This window comes from Notothenia rossii (assembly GCF_949606895.1).
Source record: "Notothenia rossii genome assembly, contig: SUPER_8_unloc_1, whole genome shotgun sequence".
Taxonomy (NCBI): domain Eukaryota; kingdom Metazoa; phylum Chordata; class Actinopteri; order Perciformes; family Nototheniidae; genus Notothenia; species Notothenia rossii.
Genome location: NW_027640357.1, coordinates 246,033 through 267,063, shown reverse-complemented (window position 1 = coordinate 267,063; position 21,031 = coordinate 246,033). Strand labels below are relative to the sequence as shown.

General features: G+C 41.8%; 1 protein-coding gene across 1 annotated transcript in view; it reads right to left on the bottom strand.

The window, feature by feature from the left end:
- Nucleotides 1-217: 217 nt before the first annotated feature.
- LOC307017500 (NACHT, LRR and PYD domains-containing protein 12-like) overlaps nt 218-21,031 on the bottom strand; it is a 61,806-nt gene continuing 40,992 nt past the window's right edge. Inside the window, exons 9-19 of the mRNA XM_079694853.1 lie at nt 18,714-18,884; nt 11,236-11,406; nt 10,374-10,544; nt 9,939-9,979; nt 9,713-9,753; nt 4,147-4,193; nt 3,552-3,769; nt 2,421-2,680; nt 1,751-1,867; nt 1,491-1,632; nt 218-1,342 (exon numbers count right to left, since the gene is read on the bottom strand). Of these exons, the coding sequence (XP_079550979.1) occupies nt 828-1,342; nt 1,491-1,632; nt 1,751-1,867; nt 2,421-2,680; nt 3,552-3,769; nt 4,147-4,193; nt 9,713-9,753; nt 9,939-9,979; nt 10,374-10,544; nt 11,236-11,406; nt 18,714-18,884 (1,894 nt within the window). The 3' untranslated portion in view covers nt 218-827. The remainder of the gene's footprint in view (nt 1,343-1,490; nt 1,633-1,750; nt 1,868-2,420; nt 2,681-3,551; nt 3,770-4,146; nt 4,194-9,712; nt 9,754-9,938; nt 9,980-10,373; nt 10,545-11,235; nt 11,407-18,713; nt 18,885-21,031) is intronic.

The window sequence follows — 21,031 nt, the reverse complement described above, 5'->3', positions numbered from 1 at the left end:
TCTCGAGTTAAATTTCAAGAAGATTAAATGTTAGCAGCAAAGTCCACTTCTATTTTTACGTTTCTTTTATGCCGTCTACGTGTATGCAATACCAAGAGTAGACCAGCAGATGTCCTCATTCAGACTCAATGCAATCATTCAAGATTCAAGGGTTATATTATCATGTTTGTTTGTCGACCCTCTCTCCCAAATGTAAAGCGTCTTTGGGTTCAAGAAAAGCGCTATAGAAATACAATTTATTATTATTATTATTATGTGCAAAGCATCTACAGTGTAGTTATGGCAATGAAAATCTTAGGTCCCGAGCTCCTCCATCAGTGCAACATATTATATAAAGGACATAAGACAACAAATACTGAAATAACACAAAAATAAAAACAGTGCAATGAAACAGAGCACGATAGATTTGAATAGAAATAGTGCAGGTGAAATAACAGTCAGGTTGAAATACATCCAAAGCATGGACTTGATTTCATTATACTTTGGGAAAAAAAGTTGTTATTACTTTTGCCACGTAGGTTTAATTCACCATCTAAGAATATTATACTTACAGTCCCCACCAGGTACAGGTCTTGGCAGTTTGATCAAACAAAAACAAACAGAACTTCCAATCGCACGCCGAGGTACCAAAGGCCCCAAAATCCCAAATCTTACCCAGAAGTCAGTACCAACTGGTAAAACAAGAACAAGCCCTCTCAGGAGGGAGTCCAGGAGAAACGATAGAAAGAAAGTAGCCTTCGCTCAGAATCTGTGTTATCTTCAAGGACAAGGGGAAATAGTTACAGGTAACAGGTTCAACTGTCACACACCGTCCACAAGGTTTTTCTTCAGCTCGAGTCGAGCTTTCTGTAAAGAAACAGGTCTTCCTCTCGGAGAGCATTGATCAGAACCCTGCTGGCTGCAGCTCCTTTTCTTCGTACCGCGTCCACCACCTCTCGTGCTCCGTCATTTTTGTGTTTGGTTCTGACTGACGTCATTTCAGATTCACTGATCACTCCAGACTCAAAGAGTTTATCCAGAAGGACGTTCAGCACAGTTTGAGACACTCTTTTGATGAACTGTGTCCGAACTGAGAACAGCCACTGGTCTGCTGGGTCTCTGCTCTCTGATGGGTCTCTGCTCTCTGATGGGTCTCTGCTCTCTGCTGGGACTCTGCTCTCTGCTGGGCCTCTGCTCTCAGCTGGGCCTCTGCTCTCTGCTGGGACTCTGCTCTCAGCTGGGCCTCTGCTCTCAGCTGGGCCTCTGCTCTCTGCTGGGACTCTGCTCTCTGCTGGGACTCTGCTCTCTGCTGGGTCTCTGCTCTCTGCTGGGACATTTCCCTGGGACAATGCATGCCTTGGACCTGGTAGATAAACAGGGAAAATACTTTTGTTGAATAACCAACAATCACATTAAAAAAATTAAGTAACTCAACATTTCCAGAGGTGGATATTCGTTCACAAAAAGACTAAAGTTATAATATGTAACATGACATCAGATGAAGTCTTTACCTTCCAGTGACACGCGACAATACCAGACTTCATTTCCACCTTGGTCCTTGACCCTTAAAACCAGTCTCTTTGTGCTCGTCGTCAGGGTAACTTGAAATGTTGGATGGTAGTTTGGTCCAAACCTGGAATCAAATGTTTTACTCTGAAACCAGAAGCAGAAGTTAAAAGTGTATCTGTTTCTTTCCTGATTGTGGATCCACATGCAGATACATGTGTGTTAATGATGATTGTGTTTCATCAGAGGAGCATCAGTGACTCACCTCAGGCTGAATGAAGAAGCCCTCAGGTTCACAGTGCACACTGTAACTGTGATGAATGTCCAGCTCACAGTCGGAGGAGTTTGTGATGTTCACAGCAGAGCTGTGTTTATCAGCAACCTTCAGTAACAGGGTAACTTTAGTTATTCTCCGATAGTCAAGGCTACCTTATTTAAAGAAAAGCTGAGTTATTTGTATTCACAATGTCACATTAATCCAAACTATGATCTTTTTTTGTCAGCTTGCACAAGTAGTTTTGTTACCTAAACCTGATCCAGAGCTGTAACAGGACAGAGTGTCTCTGAGTATCGAGAACAACGTTAACCAAACACAAACCGTCTGTGTCAGTAATACAACACAAAAGGCTGCTGCCCAAGCTGTAAAATGTGGCTGGTAGGGATGAGATCACGTGGTCTTGGCAGTGATTCATCTCAGCAGGTCTTTCGGTTCTGTGTGATGTGTTTAGTATTCATGCCATCAGTTTCCGCAGACAGAAAGACATGCTGAGAGAGAATCGTACAAAACCACAACGATCGATCTGAAGATTTACAGTTCAGATAGATCTTATCCTTCTCCCAGCACGAGAAGGTTTGAGAAGAGGAGCAGTGTGTGTGGAAACAGCTTTTAAACCAGTGTTTAGTCTGATGGTGAGCATGTATGCAGCTGACTTTACCTCCTCCACAGGGACGTTGTTCGGCAGCAGAAATACATCCAGTATTTGCTCCTCTCCGAACGGGGGTTGAAGGAACACCAGAACTTGGCCCTTTATCAGCAGAAACAGAACCCTTTTAACGATATCCCAGACCAGGCCAAAGAGAGAGAGGTGAGGCACCTTCACCACCACGTGAGTGCGTGTGACCTCCAGCGGCTCCAAGATGCTCAGGCCTTCATCAGTGATGTGGACGACAGACAACAGGCCGTCCAGGAGCAGCGCTGTGGAGCAAAGAGCTGGTCATCTGTTGCTTTGCTGCTGAAACAGCTTCATCATATTCAATGTCCCACCACTTTAGTTCAGAGCTAATGTTCATCTAATGTCATTCACTTTGGAGCCTCACTAGGATGTACCAGGTTATATCCTTCACCTTTTATTTTAATGTTTCATTATTGTTCTGTCCCCTGTGATCTTTCTGGATGGGAGCATTTGCTGTTATGCATAAACTTTATTCATTATGTTTGTATTGATAAGAACGCTGAGTTGTTTGTCAGAACAGCTTGACAGCTTCACGTCTGAGTGATTCTCTAGATGTTTGAAGAGTTTTCTAAAGCTTTCAGGGCGTAGAAAGTCTAACTTATAAATGTTGTTTTGTTTTGTTCATGGTTCAGTCAGACTGACAATGTAAAGAGCAGAAAGAGCAACAGATGGATGACAAAGTAAGAATGAATCAAACTGCTAGCCTAGCATCACAACAGTAACAGAGTTAGCGTTGAGTTAGCACTGTTAGCAGCTGAGCATGCAGTGGAATGGATCACATTTTAAATCTCTTTAATATTACAGTGAGGAGACTGCAGAGGGCCCAAAGACAATCCAACTCAGTATTTAAAGCTGCATTTCATCGTCTGCTTGAATAGTGATCCATAATGTCATGCAACACATCGACTAAATGGACGTTTTCATAATCTCATTTTCTTCTTTTGGGGACAAAACTATTTGAATGTAAAGAATACATTCTGAATGATACTGTTTTTATCTTTGTTAAACTAGTTTAATAAAGCTGCTTAATAACCTTTGAGCGGTAGTGGATATTAAAAAGGTGCCACAGAAACATTATACAAGTGTATATTTGTTAACACTAGATGTCTTTACCATCCTCTGTCTCACTGTGTGGCAGGTGGAGCTGGCAGACGGCAGCTTCATCAGAACTCTTCACGTCAAACAGTGGCCCTGCTGCCTGCTTGCCAGCTGATTGGACGAGGCTCTCCTCCCAAGGGACCGTCCGGTACAGAAGCTCCGCCTCATGAGCCATGACGAACACCAGGCCAGTCGAAGCACACTGGAACACACCTGGACCAGGACACCTGAAGCTGTAGACACACAGGGGACAAGTTACTACAACAAGCCTTCACTGGCCTGTGTTCTGACTGACAGGTGTTCATCCAGCTGAAGTCTGACCTGGAGGATGGTTTGTTGAAAGATCTGAAACACCTGATGATTACAGGAACATCACTTAAGATGTGTCCACATGCATCAGAATGTGGGTTTACACAAACTTTCATTAAATTAACTAAATATCTATCCAGCAACGATCTAGACTATATACACAGAGGAATTCATTTATTTATGTCTGTTAGAAAGAGATTGGATGCAATACGTCATGGTGAAAGAGATTAAATTAAACACAATAAAATAAATATGTATTTTGAATGTGTTTAAATAATGTCTGGTCATGTTATAGCATTACCTGTATGAAGATCCAGTTGTGTGTTCAGGTGAGAAGGATTCAGGATCCTGGAACAAACAAAGTTATTTATTTATTATTTGAAAAATGTAAATTAGTCTGCATCATCTGAGTTCATTGTCAATTTCAAATAGTCAAAACACAGTATTACCAGCCAATCACAGCACAGTATTACCAGCCAATCACAGCACAGTATTACCAGCCAATCACAGCACAATATTACCAGCCAATCACAGCAAAGTATTACCAGCAAATCACAGAACAGTATTACCAGCCAATCACAGAACAGTATTACCAGCCAATCACAGCACAGTATTACCAGCCAATCACAGCACAGTATTACCAGCCAATCACAGCACAGTATTACGAGCCAATCACAGCAAAGTATTACCAGCAAATCGCAGAACAGTATTACCAGCCAATCACAGAACAGTATTACCAGCCAATCACAGAACAGTATTACCAGCCAATCACAGCAAAGTATTACAAGCCAATCACAGCACAGTATTACGAGCCAATCACAGCAAAGTATTACCAGCAAATCGCAGAACAGTATTACCAGCCAATCACAGAACAGTATTACCAGCCAATCACAGCACAGTATTACCAGCCAATCACAGAACAGTATTACCTAGACCAGGGGTGCCCACACTTTTTTGGCCGGTGAGCTACTTTTGAAATGACCATCTCACGGAGGTCTACCAACCAAAAATAAAATCCCAAATTGCAAGGGGCTGAATAACACGTTTTATTTATACTTGGGATAACTACAACAACTCTATTTGGGTTCTTGAACAGAAACAAATACATGAATACATAAAACAAAAAGGCATGTTAACCTCTCTCTCTCTCTCTATTTCTCTATCTCTCTATTTCTCTATCTCTCTCTCTCTCTATTTCTCTCTCTCCTCTCTCTCTCTCTCTATTTCTCTATCTCTCTCTCTCTATTTCTCTCTCTCTCTCTCCCTCTCTCTCTCTCTCTCTCTCTCTCTCTCCTTCTCTTGCTGACTGTCCCTTCATTTCCCTGTTAAGAAACACATAAAAACAAGCAGGGTAAGAAACCTCTCTCCATGGTCCTGATATAATGCTGCAAAACACAATTCAATATATTTAGGTGGGTCCCTACCATATTCTGATGACTTGCACTGAATGGAGTCCGTCAATGTTGCATAATCAGGACAGTAACTGCTGATGACTAGTCTCAGACAGGCCTCCAAATGTTTATCAGTTAATTGGGAACGGTATTTCGACTTCACTATCTTCATTTGGGAGAAGGCTGACTCGCATAAATAAGTTGAGCCGAAGAGTGAGGTCAGTGAGGTGGCACATTTTCTGACGTTTGGATACTTTTCAACCCTGAATAAGTTCCAAAACTGTCCGGCATGGGCATGCGCCTTTAACTGAATGTCGGCCTGCAGCGACAACATCTCATCCTCCAGCGCAGACGGGTTCAGATGAAACACTGCTCCGATGTTTTGGGCCAGCGAATCAATATCATGGTCTTCACTAAACGGGTAGCACATGAATGTGGCGATTGGCTCGAGCAAAGCGAAGTCTCTGAAGCGTTTCTGGAAGTCAGATGTAATGTTATTGACTTGCTCTGTGTAGCGCACACTGTCAAGGAGCGCGCTGTCCTTCCCTTGCTTCTCCAGCTCAGAGGCGATGTTTTTGAAGTTGGCCAAATCTTTGCGCTGCAGCTTTGAACACAGCAGATGCAGTCTTCGTTTGAAGGCATTAACTGAGCTGATCATGTCGACCACAGTTCTGTCTTTCCCTTGTGGCTCCAAGTTCAGCTCATTTAACATGTGTGTAATGTCTGTTAAAAACGCCAGATCTAACAGCCACTCCTCGTCATCTAGACGTGCGTACTCTAGACCCTCCAGAAAAACGCGATTCTGCGATCGCGGAATTTCCCGCATAATCAGCAAAATGCCGCAGATTTTTAAAAGTCCGCATATTTATCAAAAGGCCGCATAATCCCCGCATTTTTCCACACAAAGTTGAGGAAAAAAAATAAAAAAGTTAACTCGTCTTGACGAATAATGATGATGACGCAACGTCATCAGCCTGCGCATCACAGAAGGCAAACACCGTCGTGTGAAGGTGTGGAATTCACACACCAAGATGAACAAATCGAATCCATCACATTTACCCACGAACATTTCAGCTAAAGACCGGGCAAAGCAGTACCCCAATGTCTTGCACGAAAGTGGGGGGAAACTGTTCTGTACCCCGTGCAACTGTGTGTTGGAGCATAAAAGGAAATCGACTGTGAATACCCACTTCGATTCGCTCAAACATTCAAAAATGGTTTCTGCTGCGGACAAGAAAGCCAAACAACTCACGCTCACAGAGGCTTCAACCTCCAAAACCCTTTAGAGGGCTACAAGAAACGAGGTGAGTAGCCTACAATATTGAAGCTGGTCAGATAACAAACGAGTAAATGAAAACAGAATGAGGAGGAGGGGGGTGTGTGTGTGTGTGTGTGTGTGTGTGTGTGTGTGTGTGTGTGTGTGTGTGTGTGTGTGTGTGTGTCTTTCTGTGATGTAGTTTGCTTCTAGTATGCTTGTTTATCATTGCAACTCTTTAAAAGTGCTCCCTTTCATTCAGTAGTAGCCTAGTAACAGGTTGCGGGAGAACAATCACCTTTTTTCCGCTTCCCGCATATTTCACAACTGTTCGCATATTTCGCAACTTTCCGCATATTTCGCAACTTTCCGCATATTACGCAACTTCCCGCAATTTCCCCGCATAAAATCACATAAAAACCCCGCATTTTTATCGCATAATCAATGATTTTAGCCCGCATGATTAAGGATTTTGGCCCGCGTTTTTCTGGAGGGTCTAGTACTCCGCGAGCTTGGTGCCATGGAGAAATTCCTTTATCTCCGGTAGAAGCACTCGAAATCTCTGGAGAAAATTGCCCCTGCTCAGCCATCTTACGTCGGTGTGTAGTAAGAGGTCAGTGTGAACACAGTCGGCATCCGCCAGATATGCACGAAACAGCCGTCTTTGAAGAGGTCTTGCCCGAATAGAACAGGCCACTTTAAGTGACACATCCATGACCTCTTTCATGTTCAGCATTTTTGCACAAAGTGCGTGCTGGTGTATGATGCAGTGATCATTCAGAAAGTCAGGGAATGTGTCATCCTCTCTGCATTTTGCGATGAAGCCATTACAGCGGCCCACCATCGCAGGCGCACCATCCGTTGTGATGGAACTCAACTTAGACATGGGGAGTTTAGTGTTGTCAACAAAGTTTTTAAATGTCCGAAAAATGTCCTCGCCCCGAGTGTGTTCCTTCATTGGCATAATTGTAAGCAATTCCTCTTTCGCCGTCATGTCTGTGAACACCATCCGGATAAAAACGCACAATTGCGCTGTATCGCTCACGTCAGTGGACTCGTCTAGTTGGAGTGAGAAACACTCGCAGTCTTCTATGTCCTTCCTGAGTTGCTGGGTCAAATCCTTAGCCATGACTTCACAGCGACGTGTGACTGTGCTCCGTGATAATTGGACGGCCTTGATAGCGTTTACTATTTCTGTTTTGTTTGTGTAATCCCGAAACAAGGCGTCTGCTGCTTCTACGAAGGCTTCTTTCACCATCTCTCCATTTTGAAAGGATTTTTTGTGTTTGATTATAGCGTGACTCACTCGTAGAGATGCTTCAGTGGCTGCCTTTGCGGTGAATGTCGGCTTTAAGAAAAGTGACTGCTGTCCAGCTAATTGTGATTTAAGTTCCCTCACTTTTCTCTTTCTTAACTCGCTACTCGGAGGGAAGTCGCTGTCATATGCCTTGTGAACACTCCGATAATGCCTCTCCACGTTAGCTTTCTTTGGCAGAGCGACACTTGCTTTACAAATAAGGCAAATAACCTTTGAATGTGACATCACAAACAAATATTCTTCCTCCCATTCTGGATGGAAGTGGTATGTCTTTAGCTTTTTCCTCGGTCCCGCACTCATTTTGTTGTTTTTATCTTGTTTATCTCTTTAACTTAATTTGAGTTTTCCCGGCACTTGACTGATTTTGTATCGCTTTGCATTCTGGGTTAACAGACTGGAAAGTGATAGGTCGCTTTTTCTGTCAATCAAGTAAACTCCTGAATTAAGTGGCAGGGAGGCCAAGGGAGGAGGGAACAAAACCTGTTTTGTCTATTTTAACGGAGCTGGATTTTTGTTTTTATGAATGACTCGCGATCTACCAGCATTGCCCCTGCGGTCGACTGGTCGACCGCGGTCGACGTACTGGGCACCTCTGACCTAGACCCTCCAGAAAAACGCGGGCAAAAATCCTTGATTATGCGATTAAACATGCGGGGGTTTTATGTGATTTTATGCGGTGAAATTGCGGGAAGTTAGGAAATATGCGGAAAGTTGCGAAATATGCTAAATATACGGGGGAAAAGAATAACAATTTTTTTAAATATTGGGCTGTCTTATTTATTCTCTCTCACACACAACCTGCCACTAACGTTAAACCCCTTTACTATTCAATTAAACACATTCAATGTTTATTTATTGTAGAAGCAATCGGGCTATTTTAATCTCACACACACACCACCCCCCCCCCACACACACACACACACTTCTCCGCCTCATTCTGTTTTCATTTACTCGTTCGTTATCTGACCAGCTTCAATCTTGTAGGCTACTCACTTCGTTTCTTGTAGCCCTCTAAAGAGTTTTGGAGGTTGATGCCTCGTGAACGTGAGTTGTTTGGCTTTCTTATCCGCAGCAGCAGAAAGCATTTTCGAATGTTTGAATGAATCAAAGTGGGTCGCTACCGTCGATTTTCTCTTATGCTGCAACACACAGTTGCACGGGGTGCAGAATAGTTTCCCCCCACTTTTTGCCCGGTCTTTACTAGAAATGTTCGTTGGTAAATGAGCTCTATACAGTGTTGTTTACATTCTGTGATGCGCGAGCTGATGACGTCACGTCAAGACGAGTTAACTTTTTTTTCTTCTCAACTTTGTGTGGAAAAATGCGGGGATTATGCGGCCTTTTGATAAATATGCGGCTTTTTAAAAATCTGCGCCATTTTGCTGATTATCCGGTAAATTCTGCGATCGCAGAATCGCGTTTTTCTGGAGGGTCTAATTACCAGCCAATCACAGCAAAGTATTACCAGCCAATCACAGCACAGTATTACGAGCCAATCACAGCAAAGTATTACCAGCAAATCACAGAACAGTATTACCAGCAAATCACAGAACAGTATTACCAGCCAATCACAGAACAGTATTACCAGCCAATCACAGAACAGAAGTACCAGCCAGTAGGAATATTTCCCATTTTGTCAGGGATCCAAATATTTTAAATGGCATCTTCATATACATGTATTGCATCAACTTGGTGATATTTAATCCTCTTAGGCACACCTCCCATTAACAAAAAGAAACAAACACTAATTAAATAGAAATATTCTTAACTCATAATCGAATACCTGAATCATTTTTGATAAATTGCGAGCGTTATAGCGTTTAACTCGACAGCCCAAACAATTATATTTTAATTCAGTGGTGAAATAAATACACTTCACTCTGTTCAACTGCTCCTCTCTCACCTTTCTGTCTGTCTTCACTTCCTGTTCCACAGCAGAGTCACCTGATGGAGGGAAGAAGTGACAGAGAAAAAACATCAATAATAATAAAACTCAAACAAAGAGAAACATTAGAATCCTAAATGATTGAGAGAGGTGTAACAAGATGGAGTGAAACATGTTTCTGTTGAACCTTTTCGGATCAGAGTTTAATGGTTTGATGAACGGAGGATATGGTTTCAGTACTCACAGTTCTTCTGGGTCTTGGCTGTGATCGTCTCATCTCTGATCCTGTGGAGATGAACACAATCCAACAGTTATGGATCCAGTTTAAAATAAGAGTTTGTTCTTTGAGTCAGATTCAGAGTCCTGACTGATCTAAGGCTTTACATCCCATCATATCTTCTCTGCAAACACTACGACTGACTGCTCTCAGCTGCATCACAGGAAGTAACTGCTCAGTAATCTAGAAACAAAAAACATGACAGGAAAACAAAACAGAGTACCTTCTTCACTCTTCTTAACTAAATGTAGCTGTTCTTACATTATATTGTTTTTGAAGAATAAAAGAAAGAGCCTGCAGTCAGTGGGTAACATCAAAGACTTGTTGTGATCCCAGTGAGAGAAACACCTCCTCCCTGTGTTTAATACTAAACTGCTGAACCAGCAGAGATCCCTTACTGACCTGAGAGTCTCCAGTCTGCAGTCTGCACTCTCCACAAGATCTCTCAGCGGCTCCACTCCTGAATCCTGAAGCTTGTTGTTACGCAGGTCCAGATCTCTCAGATGGATGTTGGACTTCAGAGCTGAGGCCAGAGCAGAACAGCTGATCTTTGACAAACTGCAGCTCTCCAGACTGAATAAAGAAAACATGATGTAAGTTTAGAAAACAATGTTCCCGTTTGAAATAACTCCAGGTTTAATAATCTGTTCAGAGATGAAGAAGGTTAGAAAGTGGAAACTCCAAACAGGTAAAAAGTGTAAGACACAAAAAGTGCAAAGATCTCTCATTAATATTAAAGACAACGTGCTTCTCCTTCAATAATAAAGAGGTGACTTCACATCTGAAACTCTGCTCCATCTACACAAACTCATGATGTGCAGCCAGACCAATCAAACCCACAGAAACTGATTCAACAAAAGATCTCAACCTTTACAAAGATCACAAATATTTCATGATGACTTTTGAAGAAATGTGAACAAAAAACTAACAGAATATTTATTTTAGGAATAGTGGAGTCATCAAATCACAGCATCTTCAGTTTGAACTATTCAGTCAGTAAAAGCATCGTGTAGCTTCAGAAAACATTAGATGTTTAGTTTTAATAGAAACATTCATTTGTTGTATTTTGTATATAATGTATTTAAAGCGTGCTTCAGAATATAAGGTGAGTTTCAGGTGTTTGAGATGAGTGCATTATGCAGGGCAGGATAGTCAGCATTAAGATGCTCAGTGAGGATCAGAGTGATATCAGCCTGATGTCTGCAGCTCAGAATCAACACAACTCTCTTCATCTCAGCACAGAAGTGAAAGATGGAGAACTGACCTGAGAGTCTCCAGTCTGCAGTCTGGACTCTCCAGAAGATCTCTCAGCAGCTCCACTCCTGAATCCTGCAGATCGTTGTAACTCAGGTCCAGATCTCTCAGATGGATGTTGGACTTCAGAGCTGAGGCCAGAGCAGAACAGCTGATCTCTGACAAACTGCAGCTCCTCAGTCTGAATAAAGAAAACATGATGTAAGTAGGCCTGTCACGATAATTAATTGTATTGGACGATACATTTTTCTGGAAATTATTGCGATAAACGATAATATTGTCGGCGCCGTTTTAAGACCATTTTAGACATAATGATAATATATAATAATAATTCAAGTACATCCTTTCAAACATAACTTTTTATTGAACATTCAACATTGCAAATGAAATGTGAAATAATATTAAAATATATAAATTATATATAATAAATAAAACAAATTAATTAAATTATAATAAATTAATTAAATCACACACAACCAAAACAATAAATTAAATAGAGTCAGGCTGGAAAACAGAGCTCTCTCTCTCTCTCTCTCTCTCTCTCTCTCTCTCTCTCTCTCTCTCTCTCTCTCTCTCTCTCTATATATATATATATATATATATAAATAAATAAATAAATAAATAAATAAATATGAGCACACATTATCTCACAAGCAAAAAAAACCTCCTTAAAACAAGTCAAGTTTACAGTTCACTGTCAAAGACCCAGATTCCTCAACAGGCCATATCCAAATCTGTTTTTCTAAGTTTTCGAGCAAGGAACACCAACATGTTTGCATTGTCGGGCGGGGCCTCTCCATCTCCAGCTGCCGTGTTTGCTCCCAGCTGGGAAAACGGAATGGGGTGGTTGTGTTTTAGGTGGTTTAAAATGCGTGGTATTGCCTGCTTTTGTCGCTACCTTTTTTAAACCAATGCGACACACCGCCCGGCTCATTCAAGTCCGTAGGTTCGCCTCGTTGATTTGGTTTGAATCCAAAATACTGCCACACCGGAGAATCGAGATGTGTAGTTAGGTTTTGTAACCAATTCCATTTCACTTTAAATTCCCCGCGAGTAAGTCACACGTTGTCTCCCGCTTGTCGCTCTATTATTAATTTGGCTGCGACGCTGCAGCACGTGCACGCGTAGTGTCCTGACCTGGCTGTGTGTCAGCCCCGCCCCTCACAGCGTGCCTGGCAGCCACAGCGCTCCAGGCTAAAATGCTGGTCACATCTTTATGTAAACGGCAATTTATCGAGCTCAGAAAAGTTATCGAGTCCATTTTTATTTATCGTACGATAAGTCAATTTATCGATTATCGCGACAGGCCTAGATGTAAGTTTAGAAAACAATGTTCCTGTTTGAAATAACTCCAGGTTTAATAATCTGTTCAGAGATGAAGAAGGTTAGAAAGTGGAAACTCGAACAGGTAAAAAGTGTAAGAGACAAAAAGTGCAAAGATCTCTCATTAATATTAAAGACAACGTGCTTCTCCTTCAATAATAAAGAGGTGACTTCACATCTGAAACTCTGCTCCATCTACACCAGGGCTTCTCAAACTCCGGACCAAGGTCCGGATCCGGACCGAACTGCAAATCAATCCGGACCGAACCCTGTGTCCCATTATAAAAAAAAAAAAAGAAAAAGAAAAAAAAAGAATTCTGATTCTGTCAATTAAAGTTAAAACATGTCTGTGAAGTTTTTTGCTAAAAATACCAAACAGTTCACCCATTGTAGCCATGCCTCATACTGCTCATACCGCTCTTTTGCTGCCCTGCATGAGAAATGTGGATTTTGGGTCCTTAGCTTGAAAAAAAAAAGAGGAGGCGGAGCTAATGCCTGATCAGAATTATATCGGAGATAAAGTTAAATTCTGCTGTGATAAAACACCATCCTGTTCTAAACCACATCAAGGATTATTTCTGAAACAGTATGGAGCTCAAATGCTTTTTCTCTTGCGGGTTTACCACAAGGTGAGTTCCTTTTTTTATTTCCTGCTTTTTAAACACATGTGCTCTACACTCTACGGTACAGGTTAGCTCTGAGTTTTAGCGCCAGGGGCGGCACCAGGGGGTAGCTTGGAGTGGCTATAGCACTCCACGGTTGGCCTAGCAACAGCTTAGCAACCCCATTGTTTTGTTATGAAAATGTATCTATATATATTTATACACATTCTCGCGAGATCTATCAGGGGTCGTTGTACGTTAAAGCGCAAACTGTTACTTGGCTAATGTTGTTATAATTCTCAGTATGTTAAAACAGATCGGAAATGGAAAGATTTCTCTCAAGTCAGCGTAAACGACGGCGATCTCCAACGGAGCCGGTCCAGCCGGACAACCCTGTGTGTGTGTTTGTGTGTGTTATGAACTCAGACACTCAGGATGTAGGACCCAATTGCACGACCCGGGAGACAGAGGGAATGTATTGGTAAGATAATTTATTTTCCAAAAACAGCAAGATGAACAAAAAATGGTCACTATTAGGGGTGTAACGGTATCCGTATTCGTCCCGTACCGTCACGGTTCGGACGTCAGGGTTCGGCACATGCAGTCACATGGCGAATACGCCTTTTTTTACGAGTGGGAAAAAACTCTGTCACTCAGGGCAGTATTACACTATATATAATCCAGGGGGCGGTATTGCGCCTAAAAGCCAGCCGCCTGTAAATAACAAATGAAGAACAAGAACAAAACACAATTAAAAAGGAACACAATACATGAAGAAGAAAAGTTAGTAGCTATGGTGAGTTCACACAACACACAGGAGCTTGAAGACCCACCTGCTTCTTTTAAATCAGGTGTGTGGGAACATTTCAGGTTCCCTGTGGACTACAACAATGATGGGGTGCGAGTTGTGGATCGGACGAGGACGGTGTGTCGGCGTTGTTCGACAGCGGTGCGGTATGCTAGTGGTAACACGTCAAACATGCTCAATCACATCCGAATCAGTCTCAGTCCCCAGCGAGAGGGTTTTCTCAACGGCAGCGGACATAGTTACCGCCAACAGATCTGCCCTCTGACAACGTAGACAAACTCATCTTTTTGAAGAAAAACTTGAAAATAGAGTAAAGCTTGAGTACCTTTATTTAGGCATAATGGCCTCACACACTCACAAGTTAATTACACATGTTAGACATTGCTCCTAAAGGTACAGATTTTATTTTGTTTTATATTTATCATTGTATTTATTTTAAATTTTGACAGATGTTATACAGTTCTGTATTGCCTTTTATTCATTGTGATTGAAACACTTTTTATTATTTATTTAGACATTCTTTTTAGTTTTACAGCTTATTTAACCTTTTTTTTTTACATCAGCCATTATAAATAATATGGCCATCTGAGTGTGTGTGTTACTGTTTGTGGTTTGTTTTTAACTGTGTAATACAGTTAATGATTCCAAATGTTAGAGTTACTTATTTTCATATCACAACTTGCACTACTGTTAAAAATAAATAACAGCAAAAAAAATTATGCATTTGGGACTTTTTTTTGCTTTTCCTTGTTGTACCGAACCCGTACCGAACCGTGACCCCCAAACCGAGGTATGAACCAAACCGTGACTTCTGTGAACCGTTACACCCCTAGTCACTATCGAATCTCTAGCTGAGATGACAAAAATTGAGAACAAAATGAAAGTGCTCACGTAGTGAGGAACAAAACTTTACAAAAGCACAAAGAGAGCATAGACCTGACCATGGCAAGAGACAAGACGAACTGACACTGAACACTGGGAGACAGGGGAATTTAAACACAGGATAACAAGACACAGGTGGAGACAATCAGGGGCGGGGCTGACGCTGATGAGCATAGGAGACACACAAGGGAAACAGGTGAACACAATCAGACAATTAGACACACCAGGGAAACTAACGACAGGGAGGAAAACACAGGGAGAGGGACCAGATAATACACAAGGAGGAAAACATGACAGGGAGAACAGCGAAACACCCATTACCAGATACACCAAACTAAAACCGTGACATGACATAGGAATCGTGACAGTGTGTCTGTCTGTTTGCGGTGTGGTGATGAGGTTTATGCCACAGCATACCAGTTGAAACAGTGAACGATCGCTATTGTGTACTTGTACGCTTAGGGTGTAATGGTATTATACAAAAATATTGTAGGAGCACAGAAACAGTGTTCAAATTCTGCTTTTACAAACTTATTTTGGTTGTGCTTACCTTGCAAAGTAATGTTACAAGTGTCAAAGGAATGTTTTAATGTAAATATTAATGATAATATTGTAGCGTGTCCAAGTTAATAGTTATTTCAGTTGTGCACAGTTTAGCACATTTGTAAAGTTATTTAGGCAATGTTGTTGGTGGGAGTTAGGGAGAGACCGGCCCTTCCAGGTGTGTGTGTGCGTTCTATATCGTATAAGGCTTCACCCTCTAAGGCTATCGCTATTGGGTAATCCCACTGCACGACAGCACCCGCAACAGACTGTTGCGGGTGCTGTCGTTGCTGTCGCTGCTGCCGCTGAGGACGTTTGTCCTGAAGCCAGCTAGCGTGACGCCTTATGTCGTCTGCCTGTTCTGCCGCAGACTTCATAGCCTCCACCATGGTGTGAAACTGGGGACCGAACAGTCCGTCCGGACTGATTGGAGCCTCCAGTAAATCCTTTCCTGCACCTTCCTGTAGCCGGAGGTGCCGGTGGACCTGCGTCGCCCACGCCACAATCCGCGCCTGCGAGACTGCGACTGACGCGCACAGGGTAAGTGCAGTACTAGCCGCCTTACCTATCTCCTCAGCCTCCACTGAGGACATGGTCTTCGACTGCTCGGACATTTCCACCATGGAGTTGGACAGCAACGCTATGTTGTTCGCCACCGCTGACGCCTGAAACGCACACTGGTGTATGCGGTCGGTCTGGGGCATCGCGGGCAGCGGCGAGATCAGCAACGGCGTCAGTATCGCCCTTCGGCAGCACGGTTACCGGACGGCAACCTATGTTGGCTGCCCCCAAAGATTGGTTTGTCTCCCGGCAGACCGACCGCATACACCAGTCTGCGTTTCAGGCGTCAGCGGTGGTGAACAACATAGCGTTGCTGTCCAACTCCACGGTGGAAATGTCCGAGCAGTCGAAGACCATGTCCTCAGTGGAGTTGGATCCCCCGGGGAACATCAAAGCGCACAGCACCAGAGGAATTTCAACCTCTACGGGCGTTGCACGGAGGAATGTCAGTGGAAGACATTTTGCAATGCTGCATCTTGGTCTTCACCCTGTTCTTTAATATGTTTTTATTTGAGGGATGTCTCCCATTCCTCTCTGACACATTCAGTACTGAATATCCTGCCAGAATGAGTAATGTCGGGGACTCAACTGCGTGCCCTCTCTCCTGCCTGTCGGCACGTAGAGAGCTGCCCTTTTTTTCCCCCTCTTTGATCGTTTTAATCAAGTGAGATGTTGGTCTCTACTTTTTTAAACGACAGGTAGCCTATTTAGCCTACCTTCGTTCCCTGATGGAGAATATTAATTTTTTAATGCTATATTCCCTGGGAATGTGATGCTCCATTACGCATGGCGAAATGGACATGGGTTATTAATTGAGTAGGTGTGTGTTTTGTGCTTCTGGTAACGGACGGACCAGTGGGGCGTAGACTACATCCTGCTTCGCCCTTAACCCAATAGTGATAGCCTTAGATGGCGAAGCCATATACGATATAGAACTGGGGTTACGTACTGTGACTCAGCTTCTATGAGTATAGGCGCAGCCCTCTAAGGTTCGGGCCCCACTGGCTCCGCGAATAGCTGAAGAAAATCTGTTTGTGTGGGAGCACAAACAGATTGTAGGGGGGATTGTAGGGCCTACTTCCTATTTATACGGAAGTGAGCCCGGAGTCGGGGCCCACGTCATAGGTGGGCGTGGATTAAGTCTGTCAGTGCTGCACACGTGCAGTGGGATTGCCCAATAGCGATAGCCTTAGAGGGCTGCGCCTGTACTCATAGAAGCTGGGTTACAGTACATAACCCGGTGTGTGTGGAGGGAGTACGAGACGGTAGGAGTTGTGTTTGAGTGTGGGGAAAAGTCATAATGAGTGTTATACTATTGATACCTTCACTTTCTAATGCTTCTAATGCCATTTTTGCCGAGGTTCAAGGCATTGGCTACAGACAAACAGTGACATTTCTCCCACTAGTTCAAGCCATCATACTGTATGTATGTATTGAATGTGTGTGTGTATACAGGGGCGCCGTTTACCGACAGGCAAGTGCTTGGACCAGAAGAGGGCCCCCAAATAAAGTGGATTAATCCAATCCAACTTTATTTATATGGCACTTTAAAACCTCCAGACCAAAGTGCTGTACAGAGAGATACATAAAATATAAAATCACACAGCTCAGCTCACAAAACATAAAATTAATTAATTAATTAAAAATAAAAGATACAAACACAAAACAAACCAGAATAAATGGAAAAATTTCAAAAAACAAATAAATAAATAAAAACAAAAAAAGATTAAGAAGGTCCACAGCAAAGACAACATGAAACACCCTTTAATTTACTGCAACGACATGTCGGGAAATCCCCTTCAGTTTGAACTATTCAGTCAGTAAAAGCATCGTGTAGCTTCAGAAAACAGAGAGCCAACAAATGGATTATTTATCAATCTAAAAACACTGAAACTACAAGACCTGGTTGACTATAAAACTCTCCAAATGATGTTCAAAGCCACAAATCAACAACGGCCTCATGGTATCCAGGGACTGTTCACTCAGAGAAAACCAACGTGCTGAGAGGAAACTGCATATTCAAAAACACATATACGTACGAATTCCAAACTTCACTTCCTAACAGAGAAAGGTGTTGACCTGTGGAATAGCTGGAATGATGAGCTGAGATACTGAGCAGCTTCATCTCAACTAAAACTACTTTTCAGAACAATATACGAATGGTTATGATCAGGAGCCGTGATTTCCTGCTTATTCTTGTCTGTGACGATTTTGGTTGACCTGTAAAGATTATTTGTTTTGTTTTTTAGATTTGTACAAACAGATATCACGGATGCTGATGACGATGAACTGAACTCTGATTTTCATGAACTATGTATGCTAGAGGGGAAAGACCAGAAACATTTAGAAGCTTCTTCTTCTTGCCCCTTTTGAACATGAAGGAAACTACTTGAGTATTTATTTTTATACTTTGAAAAGTATTTTGTTATTTTTTTTTATTTTTTTATTATTCAGTTTGTTTGTTTTTTTGTTTTTTACATGTCCAATAAATTGACTAATACAAAAATAATAATACTAAAAAAAAATTAGATGTTAAGGAGTTTTAATATAAATATGCACTTGATGTATTTTTTCAATATAATTTATTTAAAGCGTGCTTCAGAATATATGATGAGTTTCAGGTGTTTGAGATGAGTGCATTATGCAGGGCAGGATAGTCAGCATTAAGATGCTCAGTGAGGATCAGAGTGATATCAGCCTGATGTCTGCAGCTCAGAGTCAACACAACTCTCTTCATCTCAGCACAGAAGTGAAAGATGGAGAACTGACCTGAGAGTCTCCAGTCTGCAGTCTGGACTCTCCAGAAGATCTCTCAGCAGCTCCACTCCTGAATCCTGCAGATCGTTATTTCTCAGATCCAGATCTCTCAGATGGATGTTGGACTTCAGAGCTGAGGCCAGAGCAGAACAGCTGATCTCTGACAACCTGCAGCTCCTCAGTCTGAATAAAGAAAACATGATGTAAGTTTAGAAAACAATGTTCCTGTTTGAAATAACTCCAGGTTTAATAATCTGTTCAGAGATGAAGAAGGTTAGAAAGTGGAAACTCCAAACAGGTAAAAAGTGTAAGACACAAAAAGTGCAAAGATCTCTCATTAATATTAAAGACAACGTGCTTCTCCTTCAATAATAAAGAGGTGACTTCACATCTGAAACTCTGCTCCATCTACACAAACTCATGATGTGCAGCCAGACCAATCAAACCCACAGAAACTGATTCAACTCAAGATCTCAACCTTTACAAAGATAACAAATATTTCAGGATGAATTTTGAAGAAATGTGAAGAAAAACATCCAGAGTATTTATTTTAGGAATAGTGGAGTCATCAAATCACAGCATCTTCAGTTTGAACTATTCAGTCAGTAAAAGCATCGTGTAGCTTCAGAAAACAGAGAACCTGTCAGGGTTTTTTTTTTTTGTGTCCAGTTGTGGGGTTATTTAGCTTATTATTTTGTTATTTCTGTTCTCCCTGTCATGTTTTCCTGCTTGTATATTGTCTGGTCCTTCTCCCTGTGTTTTTCGTCCTGTCGTTAGTTTCCCTGGTGTGTCTAATTCTTCTTCTTCTTCTTCTCTTGCTTTTGGCGGATTGCAAACAACTTGAAAGGTGCATACCGCCACCTACTGTACATGAGTATGAATCATCACATCATTCCAACTCATTAACCTATGTTCTAATCAAAATAAAATTAAAATAAATAAATAAAAACCATTAAATAAATAAAACAAACTATGTTCTTTCCTGACCTAATGTTAAATTATTTTTCCTACCCCAGTTTCACTCAAGAATTTAAACAGTGCCTTTCTGGTAGCTCTTACTCCCTCTCCTTTTGTTCCCAAAACACCAACCACACTCCACTCCCTCTCTGCCTCTAAGACTTTAGCCTTTAATTGTTCTCTTCCCGCTTTATAGATGTCACAATGTAACAAGATATTTTCTACATCTTCTTTTACTGCACAGTTCCCACACTTGTTACTGTCACTTTTCCCCATGACACACAGCGTACTGTTCAAAGCCGTGTGATTTATTCGGAGTCTAGCCATCATGATTTCCTCCCTTCTGTTTCTTTCTTTATGAATATTAATTGTAATTGTATTTTGAACTTTGTGATAGTCCTTGCCTTTCTGGTCTTCCTCCCACCTTTTCTGCCAGATCTCCATCCCTTTCTTCTTAATGACTGCTTTCCCCTCTCCTTTACCAAGTTGAACTGGTAATGTTATTTCCTTTTGTAGTGCACTTTTTGCTAATCTATCAGCACACTCGTTCCCTTTCACCCCCTCATGTGCAGGCACCCAGCAGAACTGAAGATCTATGCCGCTTCTGTGCAGTCTTAACAGGCTATGATTCAGTTCTATGAGAATGTCTTCTCTAGTAGTTGTTGTTGATTGTATGCTTTGTAATATGGACAATGAATCTGTACATATAACCACCCTATCTGGTCTGACCTCTTCAACCGACTGCAATCCTATTATTACAGCAAGCATTTCTGCTGTATACACTGATAATTGATCAGATGTTCTTTTTAAAATAGATATTTTAAAGTCTGGGATGTATATGCCAACTCCAACACACTCTTCCTTGTTCTTAGAGCCATCTGTATAAATGTGTAGGTAATTGTAGTACTTTTCGTTCAGATACATACTTGTTTTAATTCCCACTTCATTTATTTGCCACTCTTTTTTCCTTTCTATGATATTCACATCTACGTTAGCTTCTGGGAACAGCCATGGGGGAACACTGCTAAATGGGGTTGCTTTGGCAAACGTGATATTCTCCACTCCATATGCCCTCGTTCTTTCCTTACTCGTCCAGCCAAACCCACGTCCCTGGAATTTTGCATATTCCCAGCAATCCTTTAATATTCTGTTTGTGATATTTTCTTCTCCACTACCTTGTAGTCTGACCCAGTATGACAGAGCAAGTTTCTCTCTTCTGATCTCCAGAGGTGTCTCTCCTGCTTCTATCAGAACTGCATTAATAGGGGATGACTTTATTGCTCCAATACACAGCCGCAATGCTTTATATTGTATTCTATCAATTTTTAAAAGCGATGTTTTTGCTGCTGCTCCATATACTATACAGGTGTGTC